General features: G+C 45.5%; 1 protein-coding gene across 3 annotated transcripts in view; it reads right to left on the bottom strand.

Annotated features, from left to right (window-relative positions):
* Window positions 1-14,594, bottom strand: part of LMTK2 (lemur tyrosine kinase 2) — a 75,073-nt gene that overhangs the window by 41,186 nt on the left and 19,293 nt on the right. For 2 of the 3 annotated variants that reach the window (XM_027528125.1, XM_027528126.1), the window contains exons 2-5: window positions 9,021-9,145; window positions 5,232-5,376; window positions 3,225-3,298; window positions 2,700-2,818 (exon numbers count right to left, since the gene is read on the bottom strand). In XM_027528125.1, the coding sequence (XP_027383926.1) occupies window positions 2,700-2,818; window positions 3,225-3,298; window positions 5,232-5,376; window positions 9,021-9,145 (463 nt within the window). Of the gene's footprint in view, window positions 1-2,699; window positions 2,819-3,224; window positions 3,299-5,231; window positions 5,377-9,020; window positions 9,146-11,348; window positions 11,693-14,594 lie in introns of those variants that run through there. The other variant, XM_027528127.1, reaches the window with a different exon arrangement.

Genomic DNA, 14,594 nt, shown 5'->3' with positions numbered 1-14,594 from the left:
GAGATAAATGCCCAGGATTGCAACAGCTAGATTATAGGATGTGATAGTTAATTTTGTGTCAACTTGGCTGGCCACAGTGCACAGATATTTGGTCAAATGTTATCCTGGACACTTCTGTGAGGGCGTTTGGGGATGAGATCATCACTAAATGAGTTGGCTTTCAGTAAAAGCAGACGGTGCTCCAGAATGTGGGTGGGCCTCGTCCTATCAGGTGAGGACCTTAAGAGAACAAAGACCAGCCTCCCCCAGTGAAGAAGAAATACTGTGAGCAGACGGCCTCCCTGCTTGAACTGTAACAGTGGCTCTGCTCCGTGTCTCCAGCCTGCTGGCCCCGCCCTGCGGACTTGCCAGACTCCGTAACTGCATGAGCCATTTCCTTAAAATAAATTACCTACCTGCCTTTCCTCTGTCGACCTACCTACCTATCCGTCTGTCTACCTACCTACCTATTCATCTATCTATTTATCTACCTACCTATCCACCTACCCACCTACCTATCCACCTACCACCCACCTACCTATCCACCTACCACCACCTACCCATCTACCTACCCATCTACCCACCCACCCACCTATTCATCCGTCCGTCTCTCCACCTAGCTGTCCACCTCTCTGCAGACCCCGCGGCTCTGTTTCTCTGGAGAGCTGTGACTCACACGTATGGTGGGTCAGTGTATGTTTAGTTTTTTAACAAAGTGTCTGCAGTGACTGCACCATTTTCACCTACTTTGAAGAATTCTCTGGTCAAATTGTCCAACCCCAGAGATTCTTTTGAAGAGTTTTTAGGTTTCAAACTCCCTTTCTTTAATAATTCTATTCAAATAACCTATTCCATACTGAGTGAGCTGTGGCGGCTTGTGCTTTTTGAGTAACTGGTGCATTTCATCTAAGTTGTCAAATATATACACTAGAGCTGCTGGTCCCGTTCTATCCTCTTGATGTCTGCAGGGTCTGTTTCATTCCTGGTATTAGGAATCTGTGTGTTCTCTCTCTTCTGTTCTCTGTCAGTGGTGTTAGAGGTTTCCCAACTTTACTGTCTTTCCAAAGAGCCAGCTTTATGTTTCACTGATTTTTATCTACTGTCTTTCTGCTCTTTTCTTTAATATCCACTCCTGCTTGCATTTAGTTCATTTTGCTCCTTTTTTCTGGTCCCTTAACGTATGAGCTGAGGTTATCGATTTGAGACTCCCCTTTTCTAATGTAATCCGACCCCATAGGTAAGATGGTGCTTCCCTGTCCCTGCTTTTGAGACTTTGTGTCTTCTGTTTTCAGATGTTTGACTATGATGTGTGTTGGCACACATTTCTTTGGGTTTATCCTGTTTGAGATTTGCTCCATTTCTTGAATCTGTAGTTTTGTCTTTGCAAAATGTGTAACAATTTTCAGTGAATACTTCTTCAAACATCTTTTTAAGCCATCTTCTATCTCCTTTCAATCTGGGATGTCGTGATCTTTTGTTCAAGTCCCCCAAGTCCTTGAGGCATTTTTCATTTTTTTAAACTTATTTTCTTTTTGCTGCATGAATTGGGCGATAAATATTTATCTTCAACTTCACTGATGTTTCTCCTTTGTCCTCTCCATTCTGCTGTTGAACTCATCCACTGAATTTTTATTTTGATTACTATTTTTTTCAGTTCTGAAGGGTCCATTCAGGTCTTCTTGATGTCGTCTATATCTTTGCTGAGGCTTTGCATGTTTTCATTTGTTTCAAGGGCACTATAATTTAATTGCTCACAGAAGCATTTTTACAATGGCTGCTTTAAAATCCTTGTCAGATAATCCAAACATCACTCTCATCTTGGTGTTGGTATTTGTTGTCTTTGTGTATTTATTTTATTGAAGTATAGTCGATTTTCAATGTTTTGTTAATTTTTGCTATACATCAACATGATTCCGTTTTACAGATACACATGCTTTTTCATATTCTTTTCCATTATGATCTATCTCAGGATATTGAATATAGGTCCCTGTGCTGTAACAGCTCGACCTGGATGCTTACCTGTTCTCTATACAATACTGTACATCTGCTAATCCCAACTCCCAGCCCGGCCTTCCCTCAGTCCCCCTCCCAAGTGGCAACCACACTTCCATTCTCTGCCTGAGAGTCTTTCTGTTTTGTAGATACGTTCACTTGTGTCATACTTTCAGTTCCACATGTAAGTGATAGCGTATGGTATTTGTCTTTCTCTGTCTGACTTGCTGCAAATGGCATTATTCCCCTCTTTTCTGTGGCTGAGTAGTATTCACTGTATATGCTGTGCATACCCCCTTCTTCATCCACTCATCTATGAACACTTAGGCTGCGCCTGTGTCTTGGCTATTGCAAACAGTGCTGCTATGAACATATTGGGGTACATGTACCTTTCTGAATTACAGTTTTGTCCAGATATATGCCCAGGGGTGAGACTGCTGGATCATATGGTAGCTCTATTTTTAGTTTTCTGAGGAATCTCCATACTGTTTTCCATAGTGACGGCACTAATTCACATTCCCACCATCTGCTGCCTTTTCTTACTTGTGCTGAGTTTTTCTTGGAAAGATGAGTAATTTCGATTGAAACCTGGACATATTGGGTCTTGTGCTATGAGACTCCGGATCTTATTTAAATTGTGTATTTTACAACCAGAAATCTCAAAGTGGTTTTAAACACCTGATTTTCAACAGACCACATTTAAAAAACATATGCTATGGTTTACTTACTAGTATGGTTCTCCATTTTTCAAGAAAGTGTCTTGTTCCTTTGGGCTTGCGCTTGCTTTTAACTCCTTCACGATTACTCTCGCTACACTAGTGCCTGTGTAGATCTCTCCAAGGAGCACCTAAAGCCAAAGATGAGAAACGCAACAGTTCTTCACAACGGTTTTCATTGTAACCATGCTATCTTCCCATTAAAACGTGCTTTAAGTGTCATATGGGGAAGTAGGGGAAGGAGGAAAAACAAATAATTGGAGGAGGATGAAGAGCTTCTAAAATTCCCATCTCTTTTCCGTTCTTATGCCAACAATTAGAAAAGGCTCTGATAAAGAAACAGAAGGCCTTCTTGGGGAAACTCACACACCCAGAAGCGCTGACGCTCACACTCCTACATGGTTTCAGGGGCCAATGGAGGTCAATTGATGCCACAGTGTGTAGAGAGATGTGCAATGTCACACACAGTAAGACTTAAGCAGCTTTGCATTCTAACAGTGTAACAGGAGGGAAAAAATGAAGGTGAGCAGACTTTACCTTTCCAAACCAGCCATTCCCAATTTCCTGTATGTAGTTCAGACTGTGGCGGGCAACTTGGGACTTCAAACCTTCTGTAGGAAAAAGAACATTTAAGAAGTAAAGATTAGTATTTAACAAAAAGACATAATAAGTATATTACCTATAAAGTACAAATGCTAATATAAACTTAACGTTTATGATAATAAAGACAGAAATAAATACTTAAGGGCTTCTCTGATGGCTCAGTGGTAAAGAAGCTGCCTGCCAATGCAAGAGACACAGGTTCAATCCCCGATCTGGGAAGATCCCACATGCTGCAGAGCAACTAAGTCCATGAGCCACAACTATCGAGCCTGTGCTCCAGAGCCCTGGAACTGCAACTACTGAGCCCTCCCAGAGCTGCTGAAGCCCGCACACCCCAGAGCCTGTGCTCTGCAACAAGAGACGCCGCAGCAATGAGAAGCCCCAGCGCGGCAACCAGAGAGAGGCTCCTGCTTGCGGCAATGAGAGAAAAGCCTACACCCGGCAACAAAGGCCCGTCAGAGCCAAAACATAAGTAAACAAAATTATTAAAAAAAGAAACTTTTAAAACTGACAGTTATTTGTGAAAAAGTATCCTGCCCTGACTCTGAGCTCCAGCACCAAATACTCCGATCAACAGCCCTGCTGTAACCACCAGTCACCACCACTCACTGGCCTTTACTTTTACGGGGGTTGGGGGTGGGGTGGGGAGTAGGGATCTCTGGAAACACTGAAACTCTTGCCACAAACTCCACCTCATCAGAACTCTGGAAGACGGTGAAGGTTTAGAGCAATCAAAGGGAACCAGGAGAAAGGCCACTGAAAAAGGGAGAATTTCTCTGCGGCCTTTCGTTCACCTACATCCCACCTCCCTCATAGCACATCTTAAAAACAAGCCATGTGCCAGAGTGGGTGCTGGTCCCAGAGGGAGCAGACTGCCCTCCTTCCCCAGGAACCGTGTTTCTCTAGATCTGACAGGGGCTTCCCGGAAGGCCTGCTGCAGGGGCGCCCCTTCTTCCACTGAACTGGGCTCTATCAGGACGGGGAGGCTTCATGTGCCTCAAAACAAGGAAAGCCAGGTGGACAAGGTACTGCCCCCTGGGGCAGAAAACAACTGAGGCAACAGTACACCGACTGGAGCTTCCACGGAAAAGCTCAGTGAAAACTGGGGTGGGGGGAAGGAGCTCTTTTTAAAAAGCTATTATTACATATACGGGGCAACCTAGAGAGCCATGTGCATCCTCAGGGAAGGACATCTGCTCAGAAGAGACCTAAGAACAGAGGCGTCACCTCTGGCAGGAACTGAAGGCTAAGGCAGAGCTGTCAGCGGCCAGGCTGGGCACCTGCCCTGGCACAGAGTCAGCTGTCAGAACCTAGACAGCATCTCTTCCTTGTTCCCTTTTTTTTTTTTGCATATCATGTTATTCAAAATATCCAGTTTTCAACACAAAATTGCAAAACAAATAAAGAATAATAAATAATGGTACATGAACTGCTACAAAGGAAATTTAAAACAAAGTGTCCCTGAGAAAACAGACACTGGCCTTACTGGACAAGAGCTTAAACCACGTGTCTTAAACACGCTGAAAGGGCTAAAGGAAACCACAGGCAAAGAACCACAGGAAATTGAAAGAAGACCAATAAAGTGAGAGAAATTATTAAAAGGAGCCAAATAAAGTTTTAGAGCTGAAAGTGCAAGAACTGAAAAAAAAAAATTTTTTTTCACAAGAGGGGTTCAACAACAGATTTTGGATAATCAGTAAACTTGAAGGCAGGTCAAATGAGATTATCCAGTCTGAGGAGCAGGAAGAAAGAAACAAATTGAAATGTCAATGAACTTAAGTGTGACCGCCAGAATTGGGCTTCACCAAAGAGCAGAAGGCAGAAAAATTAGCAACCAGAGGAGACCCACAGTCCAATCATTTTATGATTAGTAGCAAGGCTTCCTTTCTCAGGACTCAGAAGTTATTCATGGCAACATGACATCAGGATGGAAGGCCTTACCTACAGAAGGCTGGAACTGTGATGGGGCTGGTAGTGAGACAGTTGGTACTGAAAGTGTGAAGACTTCTGCTGGAGACTGGACAGAGGGCGTGTCTTCTGCTGGTGGTGTAAAATCAATCTCATCATCAAAATTATCTTCAAATTCCTAAAGCAAAGGAAGAGCGATGCTGTATCTAATATAAATCAGCTTGAGAGCAAATACCAAAGATACATGCTAACATGTAAGACATAAACATTTATTCACTCATTGGGAACACCCTGCCATAATTTTTTTTCCAATTCATGTTGCCTTCAAGCAAAAAGCATAAGTAACTGTGTTCCGTGACTCTAAACACAATAAATAAGATCTGAAAATCAATTATATCATATGTAACTTTTTAAACTGATCAACTTGGAAGTTAAATGCAAAATTTTCTAAAATGACCCCAGAACTTCTAATTTCCAGGCTCAATATGTGAATTTTACTTATTTTTTAAAATTTTATTTTATCTTTAAACTTTACAATATTGTATTAGTTTTGCCAAATATCGAAATGAATCCGCCACAGGTATACCCGTGTTCCCCATCCTGAACCCTCCTCCCTCCTCCCTCCCCTACCCTCCCTCTGGGTCGTCCCAGTGCACCAGCCCCAAGCATCCAGTACCTTGCATCGAACCTGGACTGGCATCTCGTTTCATACATGATATTATACATGTTTCAATGCTATTCTCCCAAATCTCCCCACCCTCTCCCTCTCCCACAGAGTCCATAAGACTGATCTATACATCGGTGTCTCTTTTGCTGTCTCATACACAGGGTTATTGTTACCATCTTTCTAAATTCCATATATATGCGTTAGTATACTGTATTGGTGTTTTTCCTTCTGGCTTACTTCACTCTGTATAATAGGTTCCAGTTTCATCCATCTCATTTAAAGTGAAAGTGTTAGTCACTCAGCCATGTCCAACTCTTTATGACCCCATGGACTGGGGCTAGCCAGGCTCCTCTGTCCGTGGAATTCCCCAGGCAAGAACACTGGAGTGGGCTTGCTGTATTCTTCTCCAAGGGATCTTCCTAACCCAGGGATTGAATCTGGGTCAGTTTAAGGCATTCTTTTTACTACTATTATTCACTTTCACATATCTCTTTGCATACTGAATAAAAACATTTATTTTTCGATTGTGTATGTATTTCTGGTTTCTTGTAATTTCAATCAAAATAAAGACAGTTAAAAGACACAGAAAAGATATTTTTAAGTGAGTCCTATTCATCTTGCAAGAGTAACAATGCATAAACGTACTAAACTAGATAGAAAGACCATCAGGATCTGAACCATGAAGGTGAGTATTAAACTCTGAGGCACGTAAGTGCAGTAAACATTCTAAGAACGCCTGGCTTCCTAAAGATGGCGACTTTAAAATGGAGGCTGCACTGACCGAGCTGCGGAACCCTTTTAACTGACTCTGTCCAGCAGAAAGCTACCCTGACTCCTGCTATCATCACTCAGTGAGCTGGGCCTGTCTTGGTGTCCGTGTTAATTTAACATAGATACAGACGACTATCAAGGTCACTCATTCAGATAATTAATGAGCACTACCCCGCCAGGTGCCATGGCAGAAGCCGAACGAGACTGTCTTCCAGCCCTCTACGTGACCAAACTCTTTTGTACCACCTCCCTCGACCCCACCACGTGTACGGGAGAAGCTGCCGGGTGTAAGGATGGATGTCACTGATGTAACATTTTATGTCCTCATACCCGTCACAGGTGTTGCCAAATGCGTTAGGACACCACCACTGTCTACTGGGGAGGGGAGAGGAGGACACTCCAATCTGTGAGGTCACCCCTAAACAGAAGAGCTTCACCTGGTTTCCCCTTCGGACATTCCTCAAGATTCTCGTTTAAGAAAAGACTTCACCCATCACTCCTAACCTGGGCAGTGCGTGATATACCATTCAGATCAGATCAGTCGCTCAGTCGTGTCCTACTCTTTGCGACCCCGTGAATCATAGCACGCCAGGCCTCCCTGTCCATCACCAACTCCCTGAGAGAGGTAACACAGCTTAACAGCAACAGCGATGGGGCCGTGAGGGGACACTGGGTCACTCTGAGCTACGCCCTGCACTGCCTGGACGCGCTCCGGCAGGCCACCGGCTTGAGCAGGCTGCAGCCTCCTGGTCGGTAAATGACTTCCGGGGCCGATGGGTTCTGGAGCGCCACACTTCCTAGTCTAAAGGAAGACCGCGAGTGCTAGCCGGTGGCTCCCTCCTTCTCCCACGGTGAGGCTGGGGAGGGTCTTCTTCTTCCACGGTGAGGCTGGAGGGTCTTCTGTCCAGTGTGGGCCCTGAGCCGCTGCAGCAGTCACCTGGGGAAGCCTGATAAACACACACTCCGAGTCTGCGTCGTCACGGACGCCCTGGGCCCACGCTGAGCGTCAAGGGGTGACAACGATTCAAGGCAAGAGTGAGGTCTCGTGGCGTGAGAGAGACTGGCTTTCGGTTTCAGAAACACTGATTGGCCTTCACGTCTGTCCCCAAAGGGCCAGGTGTCTGTGCGCGGCCCCTCAGCTAGACTGAGAGCCCGCCGCTGCGCCCCCAGGCGGTGCAGTCACCAGGGCCCCCCAGACGGGTCTGCACCGATTCCAGGGCCTCGGCGTTCATGTCCTCTGGGCGGGGAGTCTTCTAGAGACAATGACCCGTGCTAGGGAGTTTTCCTCCAGCCCCCTTCAGCCTTCCTCTCCCCGCAACATGTGTAACGCTGGCGTCCGGCCAAAGGGACAGCACATCTCCCATCCTCAGAGCTGCCACCAAACCCAAGGTAAAGGGGACACACAGAGGAAACAGGTGTGAGGCTGGAGAGATAAGGTCCATGTGTCCACAGAAAAGGCTCCCCCCGACCCTGACCTCAGTCCTCAGGGCTCATGGGCAGCCCCACGACTGTCATCAGGCACTAAAGCTCTACCTGCAGGACCACTTTCTCTGCACACACACATCCCTCTTTTTCCCCTTCTTTCATGTACTCCTTTTTAATAAGTCTTCACTGAGCCCTAAAGCATGCCAGCTGCAAGTTCTAGAGAGGATATCCCAGCTGGTTTCCAGCAGACTCCGCCCAGAAGCTACCAGGCCAGCACCTCTATATTATCACACGCACACCCCCCACCACCACCTCCCACTCCGGGCCAGCTTTATTACCAGCACTGTTCTTTCCTGCTCCTCAGGGAGCTCAGGGCTTGAGGTAAACAGAAATATGCTGCTCCTGACAAACAGAAGGCACTGGGGGTTCCCCTGGCTTCAGTGATTCAATAACCACAAATTCACCAGCACTTGCAAGTTTAGAAAAAGAATCAAAACTGGCCTTCTTCTCCCCACAGGCTTTACAGCAAGTGATCTGAATCACCGTTCCTTATTCCTCACTCAGCAAAACTTCCATTAAAACAGGCGGGCAGTTACTGTCCACGAGGCTCCAAGGCCAAGCTGGCACCTGCCGCCGGGGGGCCAGATGCAGATGGCCTACCGAACTGAGTATGCGACGCCTCACCCACGCACAGCGCTGACCGCTTGCTCCCATGCAGTCTGGGGCTCACGTGGCCACGACGACAGAGGTGAGAGCTAAGCAGCCTTGACAGAGACTGCATGGCCCACAGCACTTACTATTTACAACAGCTCTTTATTTCACTTTAATAGTTACTATCTGGCCCATTCAGAAAAAAAAAAAAATTGCCACCCCTGTTCCCCAGGGACCATGATATACAGCTATTCTATCGATAAACATATCAGGGGATGACTTTAAAAGTTCCTCCCATCTGTGCTCACCTTAAAGTCTATTTCCGGGTCCTTACAGCAGGATACACAGTTTGCAATTAACACTATTAATATCATTAAACTGCCCACAGAGAGGATCACAAAAGACATGGAAATTTCTGCAACAGGTGCCTCCCCTGGAAAGAGAAATAAACAATGTTAACACAGGCATTCCAAAATTGACTTTAATAAGCGAATCAATATATTTTCTGCCAGATATAAATGGGATAAATAATATCCCATTAATAATATGGGATAAATAATATCCCAGTTAATAAAATAATTCTCAAATGCTCAAGATAAAGCTGATGACCAACCTAGGAGAAGAAGTTGAGAGTCTTCTTTTTCTCTAACTTCTGATTTCGAAACAATTTTAGATTTACAGCAGAGTTAGACAATGCGGAGCGTACCCGTACACTCTTCCCCCAGCTTCCACTGCCTGAACATCCTACATGGCGTGTTTATCAGAGCTAAGACAACGACACGCATATTACACCACCAGCTGAACCCCCAACTGTACCTGGACTTTACCAGTTTTCCCATCAACACCCTTTTTCTTTGCCAGGATTCAACCGGGGCCACCGATGTTCCATTTACTCATCATGGCCCTAGTCTCATCCAACCTCTGATGTCTCTGTCCGCGCTTCAAAACTGTGATGCTTCTGAAGAATACCTGTCAGTGACTTTGCAGACTATCCCTCAACTGGACTTGCCTGATGTCTTCTCAGAACTGGACTGAGGTTACAAGTATGTGGGAAGAATCTAGAATACGGCCGGGCGAAACGTCCTGCCCGTGACATCGTATCTGGGGCACGTGATATTGGCACAGCTCACTACTGGTTACGTGAAGCCGGGTCCTGGGGTCCCTGGTGGAGACCACCACAGTGAACAGTCTCCTCTTCCTTTTGCACATTCCTCTCTTCAGAAGCCGGTCACGGAGTCCAGGGCACACGCCCGGCGAGGGGCATTCAGCTGTGCTTCTTGGAGGGACCAGTGTTACTGGGTGTGCAGGGGTAGGTTAAAATGACTACAGTCACTGATAAACGGGGGGGACGCGCTGAGGCTCTGCCCACACACTGGGTCTCTGGAAACCTCCACACTGTGATGTTCTAATGGTGGTTTTTCTATTTCCCTTAGTCCTTAAACACATATTACTTGGGACTCTTCTGTAAAGGAGAGCCGTCCCTCTTTCTGCACTTTTCAGTCATTGATAAAGTTATGAACTCATAGATATTTATTCTGTTCTATACTTCGGGTGATAAGCCATTATTCTCATGATTCTGCAGCTCAGATTGTTCCAGCTTTGGCCCCGCGGGGAGCTCTTTCAAGCTGACGCCTGGGTCCTTCGGACATGCCCCCCTCTTTTTTTTTTTTTTAACCTCCAACACTTCCTTATTCTGGTGCTACAGGAGGCTCCAGGCTCCCCTTATATTTTCCCTCTTCTGGCTTTAGAATCAGCCACTTCTCCAGGGAGCCCCGGTCATGACAGAGAAACCGAACACAACACACCTGCGACGACGGCCTGTGACCCGTTTCTGCTTGGGGGCGGGGACAGCTCAGAATAACTTCTACATCTTTAGAGGGCTGTTTCGAAAAGAATCTGCAGTAGACACTGCATGTGAGCCACTAATAAGAAGCCTGCAACCCCTGTCGGGAGCATAAAGACTCTGACAGCTCACTTTCAGCACAGATTCAGTTATCTAGACATCATCTTATTCAAGTAGGCTTACTCTGAACCTTTCTATTTTTTGTTAGAGCAAATCGTTCAGTCTCACCTACTGGTGTTTTACAAAGAAATATACTTTTCTTTCTCTCCTGCTTTGAGATACAACATATAGCACAGTGTACGTTTAAGGTGTACAACATGATAATTTGACGTACGTATATATTGTGAAACGATTGCCACGGGAAAGTCAGAAACAAACTTTTCCACCTACGGCTAATTATGTGTTCAAAGGCACCAAGGAGGAAGCCTGGAGACAAGTGAAGGAACGATGCCACCGTTTTCCTTAAACAAGACAACAGCACGTGAAAAGAAAACAAACATTGAGCACACTCCTATGTGAGTAAAACACATTCTCGAACATAACATGACTTCACTGAAGAGCAAAGAGGCCTGCACATCAATGCAGGACTAAATTCTTTTCCAACAACAAAAGGTCTATTTGAGAGAGAGCTCTGTGAAACCTGCCGTGTTCGGGGGTTCGGAATCCACTGCAGCCTTCCTTCCTAAAAACAACACCGTTAACCAAGGGTTGTCCAGAAGCTGCAAGCTCTAGACCAGCAAGACTGAACGCAGAGGGAAACCCACACGTGAACAAGGAAGACCACAGAACTCACCCACGAGGGACACTGACGTCCATCTGGGAACGCGAGCCAAGCGAGAAGCCCGAGCGCAGGGCCGGCCTCCAGGAACCGAGCCCAGCCTGGGCTGTGCTGCTCGCTGGTGCTGGCTCTCAGAACCGTCTCACTCCCCTGACTCGTGCGCTAAGGCCCAAAGACCACTTCTGAGGCTTATGCGGCAAAGCGCTCGCACATACGCTGTATCACACTGATCTTCAAGACGTGGTTTGCCCACTGCGGTTTAAGACCACCACATGTCAGGGGGATTTTATACTTGAGAGGAAGCGGTTTTCACTGGCAGCATTTCTTCTTTCTTAACGGCAGAAAAATAAGGGAATGTTATAACTGGTCACATCTGAGATATCACAAAGGATAAGTGCTATTTTCATTTGATCATCAGGACACCAGCTCCGTGTCCCAAACAAGGACACCGACGTGCCCAGGAAGACGAGGTGAGAAGGTGGCCAAGCCAGACTGGGTCCACAGTACTGGACAAAAGCCCTCCCCTCCGCCCCAATTCCCTCAATATCACACTGTTCCGTCTCGTTGTTTCTAACATTCAAAAACAGCCTAACCTAAGTGCTTCAGACGGAAGCCTCTCACTATAATTAGAGCAGTTCACAATTTTGGGGCTCCCCTTCAAACTCCACAGAGTGAACAGTAAACAACTCTTCCCTCTCTTTTCATCCTTTTTATCATTACCATCTATCATAACATTTGATCAAAACTGCCTGAGGGCCAGCTCAATGATCTGATTCATAAAACTATCTCCTCTGAGTCATCAGGTAGGCATGAAAAGTCATACCCGTGTTAAAAATAACTAGTCATGCTGAGTTTTGCCCGTCCATGATAATGTATTTATTTCTGTTATGACACTGCAGGGAGGGAGCTCAAACCCTCCCTGGACTCTGTGACAACCTAGAGGGGTGGGATGGGGTGGGAGGTGGGAGGAAGGTTCAAGAGGGAGGGGACATACACATACCTATGGCTGATTCATGCGGATGCGTGGCAGAAACCAACACAAGATTGTAAGGCAATTATCCTCTAATTAAAAATAAAAAAAAAATTTTTTAAAAGACACTGCAGGGACCTCTGCTCTGCTGGACTCAGATTTCTTCAATGTACACAAGTCTACTTCACCTCAGTGTCAGCCAGCCCACTGAGAGAATTCTAAATCAATAACCTGAAAAATTTACTAGGTAGCCTCGAGCAGAAATTTTCAGTTTTACCACTTCTAAAAACTATCTCGTTGACAGCATTTTTCTTTTGATTGACCCAAAATATTGTAATTTAAAAAGAGAGAAAAAAAAGCTCTGTATATCAACAAAGAAAACTTCCACAAAAAAAGAACTTGCATAAAATGAAGAAATCAAACCAGCCTCCCGTGGGCTGCAAGGTGAGCTGGGTTTGCACAAACCGCAGAGAGGAAGCAAATTCTAGACAAGAGGAACTACAAGGAAATCCCCTGTGGCCCCCAAGGTCAGACTACAAACCAGGCCCCTAGAAGGTTCCTCGTTGTGACAGTTAAGCAGGTTGGAACTGTAAAGAAAGGCAGCTTTCCTTTGACGTTCTCAGGCTGAAGCATTCAGAAACGTGTAAGTCAAACCAATCACTGCCTAAGGAAAAACGTCAATAATGACAGGAGTGTCTCCTCCGCACATCGAGGCCGCCTGGCTGATTACAAACTGGGAACAAGGATAATGAGAGGTTTGGGGTGCTTCGTACGCCTCCCCGAGACTCCGATGCAAAACACACAGCATCTCAAAGGTATAGCCGGTGTAAGTTTTCATTTTAGTTCCCAAACCATTTTAATAGTTATCTATCCAGCACTTGATTTAATAAGTTAAAAATCTTGAGAGACTCAAAGAGGTAGGTGCATATTATCTGTTTTACAGACAGGTAATCTGGGGAACACGATTTCTCAGTAATGACTCAGAGTAAGGGAAGTGTGCCACCCGATCATTAATTCCACCATTATAAAGCCCTGCCCAGAAGCCCCATCAGAACTTGAATATATGCATAATCAACCGAAGAGTCACCTGTGAATCCATTTTCAAATTAAATTACAATTTTTCAAGGTTCAAAGATAAAAAAGAAATGATGATCAGTGTCAAGATCCACAGGGGATTGCGACGTGCTGGCCTTCTCATTCTGTCACTCCCTCTTCGGTTACCAGCTGATACGCTTTTACAAAGAAAACTGCCTCCTATTTACTATTCGGTTGCTCAGGGGTTAAGTCATAAAGGGTGAGACTGAAGCTTCAAATTCTCTAATCATACAGTTCCTCTATCCACCAGTCCCTATCCTGAAGCTACTTAGGGACCTGCCAACATTCGTTCCAACACTCTCACAAGCTGGAATTAAGATTGCCGGGAGAAATATCAATAACCTCAGATACGCAGATGACACACCACCCTTATGGCAGAAAGCGAAGAAGAACTGAAGAGCCTCTTGATGAAAGTGAAAGAGGAGAGTGAAAAGTTGGCTTAAAACTCAACATTCAGAAAATGAAGATCATGGCATCCGGTCCCATCACTTCATGGCAAATAGATGGGGAAACAATGGAGACAGTGAGAGACTTTATTTTCTCGGGCTCCAAAATCAATGCAGATGGTGACTGCAGCCATGAAATTAAAAGATGCTTGCTCCTTAGAAGAAAAGCTATGACCAACCAAGACAGCATATTAAAAAGCAGAGATTACTGCTTTGCCAACAAAGGTCCATCTAGTCAAAGCTATGGTTTTTCCAGTAGCCATGTGTGGATGTGAGAGTTGGACTATAAAGAAAGCTGAGCACTGAAGAATTAACGCTTTGGAACTGTGGTGTTGGAGAAGACACTTGAGAGTCAAACCAGTCAACCCTAAAGGAAATCAGTCCTGAATATTCACTGAAAGGATTGATGCTGAAGCTGAAATGCCAATACTCTGGCCACCTGACGCGGAGAACTGACACATTGGAAAAGACCCTGATGCTGGCAAAGACTGAAGGCAGGAGGAGAAGGGGATGACAGAGGATGAGATGGTTGGATGGCATCACTGACTCGATGGACATGAGTTTAAGCAAACTGCAGGAGTTGGTGATGAACAGGGAAGCCTGGCGTGCTGCAGTCCATGGGGTCGCAAAGAGTTGGACACGACTGAGTGACTGAACTGAACTGAACATTCGCTTCATTAACATAAATTCAGGTGTGGTGGGAGGGGCTTGTCATTAATAACAGATGCTATCATTCCTCCCAGTAAGGAA

This window comes from Bos indicus x Bos taurus, chromosome 25, assembly GCF_003369695.1.
Source record: "Bos indicus x Bos taurus breed Angus x Brahman F1 hybrid chromosome 25, Bos_hybrid_MaternalHap_v2.0, whole genome shotgun sequence".
NCBI classification, from domain to species: Eukaryota; Metazoa; Chordata; class Mammalia; order Artiodactyla; family Bovidae; genus Bos; species Bos indicus x Bos taurus.
The sequence above is the reverse complement of the archived record's forward strand: the minus strand, read 5'-3'. Positions and strand labels throughout refer to the sequence as shown.